Raw genomic sequence first — 14427 nt, 5'->3', positions numbered from 1 at the left:
TAAACTGTTCTTATCCCAGCCCACGAGTTTTTACTTTTTGTTTCAATTCTCTTCCCTATCCCACTAGGAGCAGGGAGGAGTGAGGAAGTGGCTGCGTGGTGCTTAGTTGCTGGCTGGAGTTAAACCACGACAGCCCTCTATGGAAATATTTCTCAATGTAAATGGTTATATAAATTACCTGTAATTTTCCAACATCACCAAAAAACAACTCCTGGACGGGACACTGTAACACTGGGAGCTGAGCTAATAAGGTTGAGCTTAATTAGGTAACCTAATAAGAGGGCAGGTTTTTGGTTTGTTTTTTTCCTGGCCATTTGAAGACTGCATATACATCCAGTTGTGTAGTTTGTGATTCCTGACATACTGCGTTGTGTTTGTGGAAGTTTCATAGTGAGATCGACACAGTAAATTGAACAACTGGCACAGCCCCTTTTCTTTGCTCCTGGGCCCCAATGCAATAGAGGTTTAGGGGAAAGTAGCGTCATAGCAGGGAGGGAGTGATGTTGTTAAAAGTGACAGAAGTAAAACAGAAACAGAAAGATAATACAGGAGATAGAGAGCAGGAGAGAGGCCAGCACCCCACTTACTCCAAATTATCTGTGTGTAGTAGTAATGCTGTAGTTACCTTCATAACTTGCTGCAGTTTCATTTAAACCTAGCAAATTTGGTCGTAATACTACTCTCAGACTGAGGAGCTAATTTTCAGTGGTTTGTTTTGGTTATTGTCAGGTTGAACATCAGTAAAATGCAAGGATGGGGATGGTATCCATATAGATATGGCATGCTTTATATAAATAACCAACCAACCTTTCTTGTATTGTTGATTGTTCTTTAAATGTTCCTTTGCTGGTGGCTTAGTCAATGAAGATGCTTTGATCCTGTTTTAACAGAGGTCAGTCAAAGCTTCATAAAGGAGAAATCGTGTTAAATTCTGAGCTGGATAGTGATGAAGTTATTCTGCAGAAATTTGCCTTTTCAAATGCCCTTTGTCTTTCTGGTAAGTCAATATTGTTTGTAGTATCAGCCTATGCTACAGATTTTGTGAAATGTCATTGGAAGTGGGACTTGTACTGTGACAGGTTGGAGAAGACTCGGTGTCTGGTTTAGGCAAACTGTGTAAAGGTCGATGGTGCTTCAGTGGGAGGATTCGTTTTCAAAGCTTTTACCTTGTCTTCTGTAGATTGGAATTACCTCATTCAATGTAAATTGTCTTAAAGATGAACAAAGCACCTTAAAAAACATACTTTGCAAAAGATAGACATTCTACTGAGCATCCTGTTCCCCACGCTCGAGAACTGTTCTAGGATGGCAATGAATGTAGAGTCCAGTATTAGAAACCTGTCAGTAATCTTAGGTAATTATCCTGACATCATTTCCTCTAATGGAAAAAGCCAGATGCCAGCTAAAGGAAGTAATGTAGAGCAGTGATTCCCAGTTGGGCAGGTGTACGAGGATCAGAGGTGTGGACCAGAGTCACAGAGAATGTTTTCCAGGCGTATTAGCCATGGCAGGAGACAGCGCGAGGCACTGGGAAGAAGTCTGGCGCAGCAGCGTTGCTGCAGTACATCTCTCTGCTGGTTCAGACCTCAAATGAGGTGGGAAGTGGGAGTAGGAGCTAGCAGCAGTAAGGCCGTCCTCAAAAAGACCTTTAAAAGAAATCGGGTCTATTTGTCCCTACTGCTTTTAGGGTAAATTACAGGATTTCTGTAGTAGCTGGGGAAATGCACCTTTAAACGGAAAAGACATCAAGGAACAGAATGCATGTTTTTGAAGTGATACACCATTTGATCAAGGAGTACAGCATAACTAAATGGTTCTTGACTGTCAAAGGAAGAGCTATTGAGAAAAAAAGCCCTTCGTTTTCTATAGTTTTCCTGTTCATGAAGGCAGTGCATGGAGGAGTAGTGGCACGTACAATGGGGCGAGCGATTTATTCCCAGGAGATCATTGGTACCAATTTGTGTTAGTGTGAGACATGCACTGCATAAAGGAAAACAGTTCAATAATGTTGAATAAAAATAAAGGGTGCAAGTGTAGTCCAAGTCAAATTTATGACACAGCAGAAACCAACCTCTGTCAAATAATCGGTGATGGCTGAGATGCCTATTGGCTTTCCTTCAGGGGCTAAATTAAATGTCATTTAAGTCACTGACTTGGATTAGGCCTCTGTATTCAGAAGATGATGGTGAAAAATTGCTCGGCATTGGATTTACTGTCAGTGTCCTGACTGGATGGTACTATCGATTACTACCATGAGAGAGTTCATTTTGACAATTAAATCTTCCCTGATTAATTTTTCTGAGTGAATAGGGTTGATTTTTGATCTGTTGCTACTTCATTCGTGTCTGGGACTCTGTGGAGTAAAGAACAAAGGCCTGAGTTGTATCTTCTTCCTGTAGAAACATCCTTCAAGGCTCAAGCTCTGAGGGACAGTGGAATTTGTGTTGCCATTGCCTGTGCTGAACAGCTTCCATAGAAGAGAAGTTGTATCTTCAGTGAACAGTATGTTCACCTAAAAAGAAAATGGGAGATTGCTTAAGTTTGAATTTAGCTTCAGCAAGTACAGGCGGTGTGTCCATACAAGCTGCCTCTCCGTGGTCTGAGCATGCTGCATCCAGTACCAGACAGATGGAGAATGAGAGTTCTGCAGGGCACCAGAAACACAGCGGAGACGCTTGAGTGGCACCACGTGCCACCGGCCTGACTCCAGCACGGCTCAGCCTCTCCTGCCTCCTCGCAGTGTAGTTTCAAAGGCTTCCTGCATACGGTAGAGCACTTAAACACACAGCTTTTGAGCTGAAGCAAAAACTCTCCAGGATCTGAAGCGATCGTTTGGAGAAGAGAGCTGCGCTCAGGGTGGTTCTGCGCGCAGAGCTGTCTCAGTGCCCGACCCAGCTGTGTCTGTAGGTGTGTGAACCTGGATGGCGTAATGGTGACAGCGACTGCTGCAAATGATGTTTGTGCGTATCAGTGTGTCTTGAAGCAGCATGTTGGCAGATTTAAAGTTACGATTACTTGAAAGCATATATACCTCTCTCAGTGTTCTGCTTTGTCCCTCTGTGTTGCAGTAAAGCTGGCTATTTGGGAATCATTATTGGATAACTTTGTGGAATCCATCCAGTCAATTCCTGAGGTGAGGTCTTTTTTATACCTCTCCCCTGCTTTTCTCGCGTGCTTTGTAGAAGATCAGTCCAGATACAGCTGAGGAGATGGAAAAAACAGTTGAACGCCTAACACATTTGGTGGTAAAGCCATCAACGTACAGAAGCTCAGAAGAGCTGCAAAGTGGTGGGACAGGAAACGATGATCTTTGAGGGGTTGGGAGTGGGGTTCTGCATTGGAATAATTCCCGTGTTATGCCACTGTCACCCGCCACCGTTGAATGTGTATGTGTGACAGGACAAGCAGCATTTAAAAACTTGGCCAAACACAGTCTGTGGCAGCTCGGGCTGAAAGTAATGCACTTTAACTTGACCATAGTGAGGAGTTTGAGTGAATTACTAAACCACAGGTCTTCATGAAACTTAATAAAAAGCGCAAAGCCCATATGATGTCGCATATAAAAATGAGATTCATAGGGTTCAAAAGACAAGACGTCATTTTTACTATTTTTTTATGAAGGGAATAAATGGTAATACATTGTTTGTTGTAAGGAAGAAGTCTATAAATAGGCTAAGTAGTGGCAAGGTAAAAGAACATTGTCATGACTTAAAAATAACAATAGTAGGAAGAAAAAAACCAAACGATCTCTGTTCAGGAAATCATTCATAGAAAACGCTCCAAGATTTTGCATAGATACTGATGACGTACTCAGTGATTTATTGAAAAACCTGGATGAACAATTGCATGGTGATATTCTTATAAAGCTAGATAAGCAATGCACTAAGCAAATAAAACTCAAATGATAGTACATATGATACGCATTCAGATTTTAACTCGTGTACGTTCTTCAGGCTGTAAAACTCCAGACTTCTGAACTACTGGTGCATGCTACTTGATCAAGGAGTGACAAACTTGTTACTTTGCAGATACTGAAGTCACGAAGGAAGGTAAAACTGTCTCATGCAGATGTAATGCAGAAAATTGGAGAACTGTTCGCATTAAGGTAACTTTTTTGGTTACACCCAAGACATTGTATTACACAGAACTTAAAAGATTCAGTTGTGCATGGCACAAAGACCAGAAAACATGGTAAACGCAGCAGCGGGGTGGGGGCGGAATTCCTTCCACCTTCTTTTGGCTGGGAACCACGTGCACTGTTTACGTCAGTCAGAGGACGCGCTGCCTCACCGCTCACACCCGGCTCAGACAGGCGTTCAGCACCATTTCGTAAATGGCCAAATTCCACGCTCTCTTCCCTCCCTGGGTCCCTCCAAGTAATGCACGTCTTGTAACCAATACTTACAGTAGATACTGGAGTATGCAAAGGATATCAGGAGGAAGGACAGGGGTAGGTAGAACTGTTAACTGTGGCCGAGAGTCAGTAAAACTTTTCTGTGAGTTCTGTTCTCTTGACTTACACCGAAACCACTGCTACACTGTAAGAATTCAATGTTTTTTTTTCCCCTCTCAAGTGAACTTTGGCCATTAGGAATGCAGACCATTACACGCTCTTTTACAAAAAAAACTCAAAATCAGTGAAGAAAGAAGTAAATTTAAAAAGCAATTCCTATTTTGAACACTGGATTTTATATCCTTACTTGAAGGACTGTTTAGTAATGAACAATGATGTTCTACATGTCCAAAGACCTATGTGAGCAGTAGATTGAGGGTGGGAGATTTTAGCTCTCAGCCTTTCTAAGGTTGAGCCGTAGCCTGGTTCTGGAAGGTGTGCTGTGCTCGCGTAGCCAGCACGCAGCGCCGGTCACACTTCAGAGCTGTGGGATAGAAACAAGCTGGTAAGGAGCTCCCCAGGAACTGTAATTCATCTACGGCGTCGGCTTCAGCAAGCTGCTCGCACGACCAAGGACTTCTCTGCAGGTATCAGGAGTTAAGGAAGGTGGCGAGTTGAGGAGGCAATGCTGCCATAAGGGACAAGTCATTTGTGCTCAAAACTGTTACACAGTATTCTCAGAAAAGGTTCAGGAGATGTGACCAATTTTAAACAATCGCTACAATTGTATTTTTATTATGAAAGGAGATTCTTTTCATATTTTACTTAAAAATACAGGAAAACGTTTGTTTCTTCTAACTGCTATGTAAATATTTGCTCCTGTATTCACCAAAAGCAAGTCTGAACTGCTGTGGTACCCATTTTTTTTAGACACCGTATAAATCTGAGTTCAGACCTGCTAATAACACCTGACTTCTACTGGGACAGAGAAAAACTGGAAGAACTTTACGACAAGACTTGCCAGTTTCTCAACATTAATCGCAGAGTTAAGGTAGGTGACTTACTGTTACAAGAATTTTCCACGCTCAGATCAGCTGTCTTTGGCTCAGCAGGGTTACAGGCTGCTCCAGGAACGTCTGTTTTAATTGTAGAAACTGAGTAAGGAACAATAGGATCCTATACACTATCCCCCTTTCCACGCATTCGTAACGGGCTTGTATCTTTTATCCAGTTTAGGTTAACAGCCCTGCCCCAACCCTGCCTCACATGAATGGATTGCATATTTCCTGAGCCACTAAATTAGGCTTTAAATAGTTATAAGAAGAGTGGATTTAGTTGTTATTCTGAAATGCATGCAAGAAAACAAGTTAAAAAACTGAGATGTGAAGCAGTCTTCTTACTGACGTGATCACTCGGGGCCAGTTCCTTGAAGGGCGACATAACGCTTACTGCCGAACCAGAACAAGCAGCAGGAAAACTCCTCTCCTGGTGGTACAGCAGCCTGGAATCTTTAGTTACTTTCGAGGCATTCGCGTAAGCGGCATCTTCTTTTGTTGTGCCCGTTTTCATGAGTAGGCATCGCCCAGAAGCAGTTTGATACCTGCAGATGCAAATCTAAATCTCTGTTATAATTTTTGTGAACCTGCTGAGATAAGATTTATTTATATCGAAACTTGTGTTGCTTCTGCACGTTGCCTCAGGACTTTCTGTTGTGTTCTTTCGCAGAAGAGTGTTAACACCTTCCTAGCTCTGTTGAGTGAGCCTGTCTGTGGATTGTAGTCCTTTATTTAGCGATCGCATTCCACTGACAGAATCCAGAGTTGCCATGTATTCGGAATCTCTTGCAGGTGATGAATGAAAAGCTTCAGCATTGCATGGAGCTGACGGACCTAATGCGAAATCACCTGAATGAGAAGCACGCGCTGCGCCTCGAGTGGATGATAGTAATACTCATCACCATAGAGGTTGGTGGGGTTTTTTCCACTATTACACTGAAAATGTAATAACAAGTGCAACTCACATACTTTACAATTTGAGAATCAAGATTATTTTATTAATGTAACGTACTGTACAAGGGGATTAGTCTTCAGCTCTTTGCAAGTAACTTTTGAACTGCAGCTACAGTTATTTTTCAGATTATCTCGTTTACAGCATAAGCTCTTTTAAGGATTATTAAATCAAACAAAAATTCATATCAATGTGTTTGCTATTCCACAGGTTCTGTTTGAACTTGCAAGAGTAGTTTTCTGACGACAGAGGAAACTCAGGAAGAAGAAAACTGACAAAACCATAAAGACCTCATGGCCCAGAAAATTCCTCTCTATCACATGCTTCTGGAAAATAGTGGAATCGTGTCTCTTGATAAATATGTATGTCTTCTACTCAAAAAAATTAATAAATCAGTCTGTGAATGTTGTTCCTAAGTGCTGTACTGGTGGTGTTAGAGAAGTCTTAACTTCTGGCTGTGCTGGTGTAAAGCGGAGGTACTAACGGTATGTTTGCAGGGGAGGTTTTCTAGGGAGTAGGCCGGGACACGTGCAGGGCTGATGCACGGAGAGGTTTAGCTTCGTCCGCGCACTCAGCGAGGACAGCAGGTGGGTCCCTCCCACGCCCGCTGCGTTCACTTGGTGAAAGGCACTGCTGCCTTCTCCCCTTGGCAGGCGGGGAGGCCGAGTACATCGCTACCTCGTGGGGGTGAAGTTTTCCCTCCTTTTCCCCAGCTCCTCCTTGGCTGGTGCTGACACTGTCCTGAGCTTGGCAACAGCACTACTGGTTGTTCTCCTTAAGTTACTTGGCATGATTTTAATGTACCTGGCAGGTATATTTAATGTTACGTCCGACCGCATCACAAAAAGGGATTTACATACTCGTATGGGAATACCTTTATGTAGAAGGTATTGATGTGAAAGGGGAACTAGCAGAACTTTATCTGAGGTCACAGGAAGCTGTAACAGAATGATAAACTAAGTACGGCTCACAAAATTTCTCCATTACTAGACGTCCACCTTATCCTATTACCTGATCCTTATCAGTACAAGTTGCAAGGAGTGAATTAGCATAGGGGAAGGTGCCTTAATTATGCTCTAAGGTAAAAGTTTCAGGTGTTGGCGGGTTGGTTTGGTTTGTTTTTCTAAATCTATTCCTAGTCTACAGGGCTGTAGGTTGCTGTCTCCAGAATGTTACCACTTACTCTTACGAGGGGATTTTTTCCCCCCAGTAACCTCTCTTTCTAAACATGTTTCTCAGAACTACTACACAACCTCTATTTCATCACCTTTTTCAAAGTCACGTTAGTCCAGTGTACCACTTCAGGAACATAACTTAAGAACTTTGTTAAAAGCCCCTGAAGCATCATTAGTGAGCCACGATGACTAAATTCAGGCTAGAAGTGTGACTGCATTTGTAGTAGCTTACTGTTCTCTCTTCACCTGGAAACAGCATTTCCCAGCATGGCATTCGACTCCTGTTAAATACATCAAAGATGTACGCAATGGGGAAGGAATAAAGTCAGGCAGAGCTAGGAAAAACATCCGACTAAAAACCCGTCCTTTTGCCACAAACTCTGTTACCAGTGCCACAGGAGCCCCTTAAGAGTAGGCTTTGTCCTTGGAATTGGAACAGGTCACACCTGGAGATCTTGGTTCCGCAACAGCTCAACTACCGCTTCTCTGGACCGCTGAGAAGCTCTGAGCCATCAGCCCCACGCGGGGAAGTGAATCTGTCAACGGAGCAGCTCAGTGACAACATCTTGTCCTCCCTCACACCCATCTACGGGCTTACGCGGGGTTATTACAGAACCAGTGCATCACATCCTTCACGCAGCACAAAAACTTACCAAGCACCGCTTAGTTCGAGTAACAGAGGATTACGTCACATTGTAATTCTTCTAGCAAACGTTTTTCACCCTTGTAGACAAGTAGGCTCCCCCCCCCCATTTGAGTGTAATACTTGTGCTCAAGAACATAAGTTCCCACTCGTCTCACATTTAATGTTTCAGTATTTCAGCTAAATTGCTAAAATGCAAATTTGCCAACTGCATCTATCAGGAACAGTGGTTTTAAAGTCATTTGAGGACTCCTAGATGCTCTTTAAAAGTAGAAAGCGTCTAGGCTTGATTATCTCAAGTGTTCTGCCTTTATATTTAAGAGTTACCAAGTCAAACACCTCAAAACAAGAGAAGCACAGTTACTTTTGAAACCTTACATCAGTTTATATTGGCCCATAAAATCGTAGCCATAAAACTCGCACTCTTCCCATCAAGCCCCCAGCCCCACGTGCTGTGTGGAGCGGCCATTCGTGCTTTTGCAGCTTCAGTGAAGCCGTAACCGTGCGTTAAGACTTTGTATCCGCCTGCCCCTGGGCAGCTGCATCAAGGGCGGAGGGGTTTTTGTTTTACCAACCAAGGTACAGCTCCTGCAAAGGGAGAATGTTCTCACTAGGTAACAGGCAGAGAACCAAGACCAAGGTGGGAGGCGCATCCAGCACCTGACCCCAGCTGTCCCAGCCCTACAGGCACAGCGAGCGGAGCCCTCCGGCAACCGGAGAGCACTTGGGAAACTCTCCCCACCTGCAATCTGCGTTTCTGCTTCAAGCTGGAGACCTCGCGGGGACCCTGTGCGAGTGTGTGCGTGGCTGAGCAGCAGAAAGGGTTATGGCAGAGGCGAGGTGAGGCTCCAGTTCCAGAAGCAGCACAAAACTGCCTTAGACCCGTCCTGGGTCTGCCTCGTCCAGCACACACCTCCAGAGCATGACAGAAAAGAACCTAACGCAGTTTGCACAGTTGGAGCCTTCACCAAAGCGGGTCTATTCTAACCAGTACGGGCCACCTGGGGGGCATGGAAAGAAAGGGGCAATAGCAGTAAATACAGAACATACAAGGAAAACCAGAGAGGAATCATGTTATACCTAGAACTCTAAAATTTTAACCTTTTTAACAAAATTAAGACTGAACAGCAAAGTTCTGTTCATACGGAACCTTGTTAGACCGTCCTTTATAAGGATCCCAACTGTGCAGACTGCTTCTGTCTGCCTTCTGCCATCAGATGAGGTAAAGGACAACTTGTAGATGATTTTCTTTGGCAGATGCGCCAGAAAGCTGCCATACGACTAGCTCTTTGTAACACAGCGAGTGCTGCCGGGAGTTGGGACGCCTGACCTGCAGTCGTGCGCGGTGGGGCAGGGGCTGCACTGGCTGGCGGGGCGGGCGCTTGGGGGCAATGTCTGGGTGGGCAACTGCACGAACCCAACACCTCCCCAGAGCTCTCTGCAAAAACCACCTATATTCAGTCCTGCCAGCACCTAACGAGCTTCGATGAGGATGACATTCTCACCAACTTCACGCACCTTCCTGAAACAAAAATACAAGAGCACTGGAACATGTAAGAAAGAGTCTCTCCTGCCCCACCCCACCTTAGTCCTGGGAACTGAACAAACTTCAGCTCAAAGTTTTGTAAAGGGGGGGGAGCCAGATACTTTGTGCCCACCTAAATGAGTCCATTTACTGGTAGCCAAGTAACAAAGTTGCCTCATAAAGGAAGGTACAGGACATTAAGACAAGACACAGATGGGTGTCCTTGGTACTGACAATGGCTGTGGGGAACCTTTTCCCATCTGTGGGCCCTGCTCATGTAGGCCAATTCAGAAATTGCGAACAGCACTGGTGTGCTGAGTTTGTCAGCTTGCTTTTCCTCGCCACTTTCCCAAGACCATCAAGATACTGTCCAAGGAAAGCCCACAGGCTGGAAACTACTGTTGTGTGATGTACCACCGTCCTTCACCCGACGGCATTTAACATCTGCCAAGAGTCCCATTATCCCGGTCTGCAGACTGGCTGATGACACTAGCTTGACAGCAACCAAAAAGAAACGCAGACTCTGAGGCAGCTGGTAAGAGATATGCACGGGGTTTAAAAACCAAAACCGCTGCCCAAAACATTTGTCGTCTTGGGGGGAAAAAAAAAGCCGAACTATCTGTCCTAACTATCTAGGAGGGGGAAAGAGCGTCTTGAAATGTATATAGCCCCAGACGAGAAAAGGATTTTCAAGAGACACTAATCCTTTACAAACAGCAGGAAAGCAAAAATCTTTGTCAGCCTTAGAAAATTATTTTGCCGTAGCTGTACACTGTATGAGGTAGCCTGTTTCTCCCTGTCCCCCGAGTGCCTGCCAGTGGCATACTTGTTGACATCACCTGCGTGTTCTGAACCACACATAAAACCCAGATGGCCGAGTCTCAGAAAACTAAGCAATTCAACGGTTCGGGGTCCTCCGGAGTTTTTGACAGAGTAAGAGCTGGACACACCTCATCACACTGGGGAAACAGAACAAGAAACCCCCTCTCCTCGCACACACAGCATGACAACCACCCCCATTTCTGATTCTTTAAACAAACTTTACTAAACAACTTTAAAACAAGGACAAGCATTTTTTTTCCTTCACTCTGTTTTGAGCTGTCGAAGGCATCACGGCTACAGCCGGTATCACCCTGTCTGTGGCAGCGTGCGTTCGTTCATTCACCCGTTTCTGTCCGTCTTCAAGGTCCAGCCATTCAAGAAATACATTTTCCAAACCGGTGGAATCTGACGACTGAACAATGGCAACTGCCCATTACTGCTGCCCCCCAATACTTTTTAACACTTTCCTGAGCTTGAGTCAATGCTGACAAACAATTTAGTCAAAACTGTTTATTAACTATCTCATGAGCCTAAAGTCACCGTTTAGATGACATCACACAGCAACGTGACCATAGTATCAACACTATTTCACACAGAGCGGCTTTCTCTACAGGATACCCTACCCGCAAGGGCTTTGAAAGCGCACTCGGTACAGTTGCGGTTTGAATCCTCTTTCCCAAGGAAAACAACACATGCAAGTACATATATTACTGTAACTTTATAGTCACGCTCCACTAAAAATGTCACTCCAGCCAAGAATGCATAGTCACGTTTGAACTTTCCCGGTTAAAAGCGGGCCAGGCCCATGTAACGGGCTAATCTGGGACTAAGGCAAAGCCGGAAAGTAGAGGGCTAATCTACCCTGCAGAAGCTGTGTCAGCTCGGTTACACTAACAGTTCCTGATGGCGATGAGACTCCTAACAAGAAAAATTCTACACGTACAGTTAAACCATTTCCTTAGATGACATACATTGTACTAACAAAAGGATTTTTTAATGATTAATTATTTTTTCCCCGGTCAAAATTGCAGCTACTCACTAGCTGTTGATAAAGCTTTGCTCACGAGGTGTAGGATCAATTCCTAGCACACATACTGATACCAGAAAAACAGCTTAGCCTACAGAATGGCAAAGACCTGCTTCTTCATTTTTTCACCTCATACAGCCTACCCAAAAAGTGGCTTCCACACCATAGTTCTCCTTCACCTCTAGCACAACCAGACCTACTCGCAACAAACACGTGAAAGCTTAGGCGGGCTTGAGGGCTGACCACTCGCCTATCGCCAACGTACCCCAACAGCTCCCCACGGCGAGGAAGCCAAGGCGAGAAGAAGCAGAGCCGTCCACAACTGCTGCTGCACCTGTACGCCGGGGTTCTCCTGGGGATCACTTTTACGCGCTCCGTGCTTCCGATGCTGTGCAAAAGACAAGCGAGAATTGCACCGAGTACACGAAAAATGCTAATGGGGAGGGAGGGCATAGCCCTGGATGAAAAGGTTGGAGATGATCAGAGGTACCACACTCACTCACCCACCGCGAAGGTACTGCACCTGTCCTGCTTCCCACCGAGCCTTCTCACCAACAGAAATCAGATGTGGAAGTGCTAGAAATGGCAGCTGTGCTATTAAACAGACTCAGAGCATCAATATAAACTCATGTTTCACTACAGCTGTAGCACCGTGGAAGCGGTGCCCCACACCTTCCGGGAAGGGTTCCACTGCCTCGGACGTGCAGCTCCCTGACCCCACGGCTTCGGCAGAGCCGGCAGCAGCCCGGTGGGAGCAGGTCAGCAGTGCCGCGGCCAGCAAAGCGCTCATCAGAACAGGGACTCTGCTCTCTTATTTCTCAAAAATTATGAGAAATTTGAAAAGTGACTGAAAATCTTAGCAGTTTGAGCCTGATTAGCATCACTAGAGCTGTTACGGTTTTGACTATAATGATAAAAAAAATCTGCTATTCCACTCCAGATTTCAACCGAACTCTACCAAAAAGACACACTTGCAGGACTTGGGTCTGGATCAAGTTCCTCCCACTGCTCAAGTGAATTTTTACTCAGATTAGCAGACACTTCCGTCATCCCATTAACACTTAAATCATCAGCAGTATGCTCATTTACAATGCAAAATATGATCTTACCAGACAAAATTCTGCCTTTAATCTGGGTACGCGCAGACCAAAGCGAACCCGAAAACCTAGGGACTGATCCTATCACCAACAGCAACACAACTAAGAATGCTCTCAGGCGCGTAGCACCATCTGAATCAGTCTGAACAGTCCTTTCAAAAAGCCATAAAACTAGGAAAGAAATCCTAAACAAGTACGTCAAGAAACTTGGGGGAAAAAAAAAAAAGTCAGCATATAAAAACTAAAAGCACAGTAACACCACTTAACAAGACAAGGATAAATTTTAATCACAATTTCAGTTGCATGGATCGTAACTGTTAAAAAAAAAAAACAAACAAAAAAACAAGAACACGAAAGATGAGATGGAAGTAAAATTTTAGATTCACATCTTAAGCTGGGTGTATGAAATGCAACGGATGGACTGCTTGTCGCTCCCTGCAACACCAGTGACATGTCTCAGGCATTACGTCAGCACCGGAGGTGTGAAGTTCGGCAGCATTAAACTCGACACAGAAATCCTTCCACAGATTCCAACGGGCCTTGAATCAGACGGGATATTTTTGTATTAAGAATTATTGCTGGATTAAAGTATGGCAATCCGAACAAAGGTGCTTTAAGGCTGAATTCTGAACTATTAATAAAAAAAAACCTAAGTTAATTTTTCTCCGGTTCAGAGATAGCAGAGAGGAGAATCCCACAGGAATGTACACAGAGGTACTCAAGTGGAACACAGAAGAGAAACAACAGGCCACAAAGCCTGCCGGGAACACACTGGTTGTCCTAAGTAGCCCACTCAATTTAACCAAAAATTATATCACTTTCACCATCTTCCATGAGAATGAGACAAATCATCCGCTACTAAGCGACTTGAGTTCAAGAGTCCATCCACTCTCTTTACTTTGTATTAAGTTTGCAGAGCTGAAACGCAAGGGAAATGTGCAGGAAAAAAATTGCCCGGTAGACTGGTTAAATCCACTCTATCAACCTTTGCGATGCACTCACGTAGCAAACTCGGAGAGCTGCTAAAAACGTGTCCCTTGTCGTTCAGCACATCACAGGCACTCGAGGGGGTCCTAAAGATGTGGCTCTGTTCAGCTGCTCTATTCAAAATACCGCAACAGCAGCAAACGGGCTGTCAGCTTTCAGCTCTGCTGAAATTAAAAATAAGTTGTTAGGTCTGGGGGGCGGGATTTTTTAGGACATAACTAGTTAGTTTTCAAGTGCAGCGTAACTTGGATAAATAAATTAATATTCACAAGCTATATAATGCAAACAGACTCAAGCTGTGTCTATCAAGATTTCCATTAACTTTGGTGGGAGACGGCAGAGCCGCTCACATAAAACTGGTCTAGTCCTTGACCAATTTAGATCCTGTAAAAACAACAGCAGCTTGAGATGACTGCAGTCATCTGTGGATCTACCAGCCAGGCAAGACACAAGACTCCTCCTCCCCCCGTCAGCACACCTGCTGTCAAGACACTAAATTAAAAGAGTTTGGGCCTTTTTTTCCATAGTGCGTCTTATTTGATGGCTGTGGAAACATCATCCCAGCTACAGCTAGCCCCCTAAAAGCTTGCTTAGGTAAGTACCTTAAAAAAGGTAATAACGACTGAATCTAGTTCAAAGTGTCAATGTTGTAGCACACGCTGTTCCTAACGAACAACAGAAAGCGTGTATTTAACGACGGCAGGAGCAGGCCCTGGTCAAGGGGTGCAAAAGAACCCTCTAACTACCGCTGGCCAAATACCTTCCCACGAGGTTTTCAACAACGGCAACGTTTCTCTCTGAAAACGGCTCT

The 14427-nt window shown here is 44.5% G+C and overlaps 1 protein-coding gene across 1 annotated transcript; it reads left to right on the top strand.

Annotated features, from left to right (window-relative positions):
* Positions 1–890: 890 nt before the first annotated feature.
* On the top strand, positions 891–6724 carry RMND1 (required for meiotic nuclear division 1 homolog (S. cerevisiae); the record flags this gene model as incomplete). Its single annotated transcript, XM_009706555.1, has 6 exons — positions 891–997; positions 3069–3133; positions 4029–4105; positions 5264–5384; positions 6181–6297; positions 6551–6724. Coding segments are annotated over 6 exons (520 nt in total), but the record flags the coding sequence as incomplete, so codon positions are not given.
* Positions 6725–14427: the final 7703 nt, after the last annotated feature.

The sequence above is a fragment of the Cariama cristata genome, unplaced genomic scaffold, assembly GCF_000690535.1.
Source record: "Cariama cristata isolate BGI_N322 unplaced genomic scaffold, ASM69053v1 scaffold13078, whole genome shotgun sequence".
NCBI classification, from domain to species: domain Eukaryota; kingdom Metazoa; phylum Chordata; class Aves; order Cariamiformes; family Cariamidae; genus Cariama; species Cariama cristata.
This window is presented reverse-complemented; position numbering and strand designations above follow the sequence as displayed.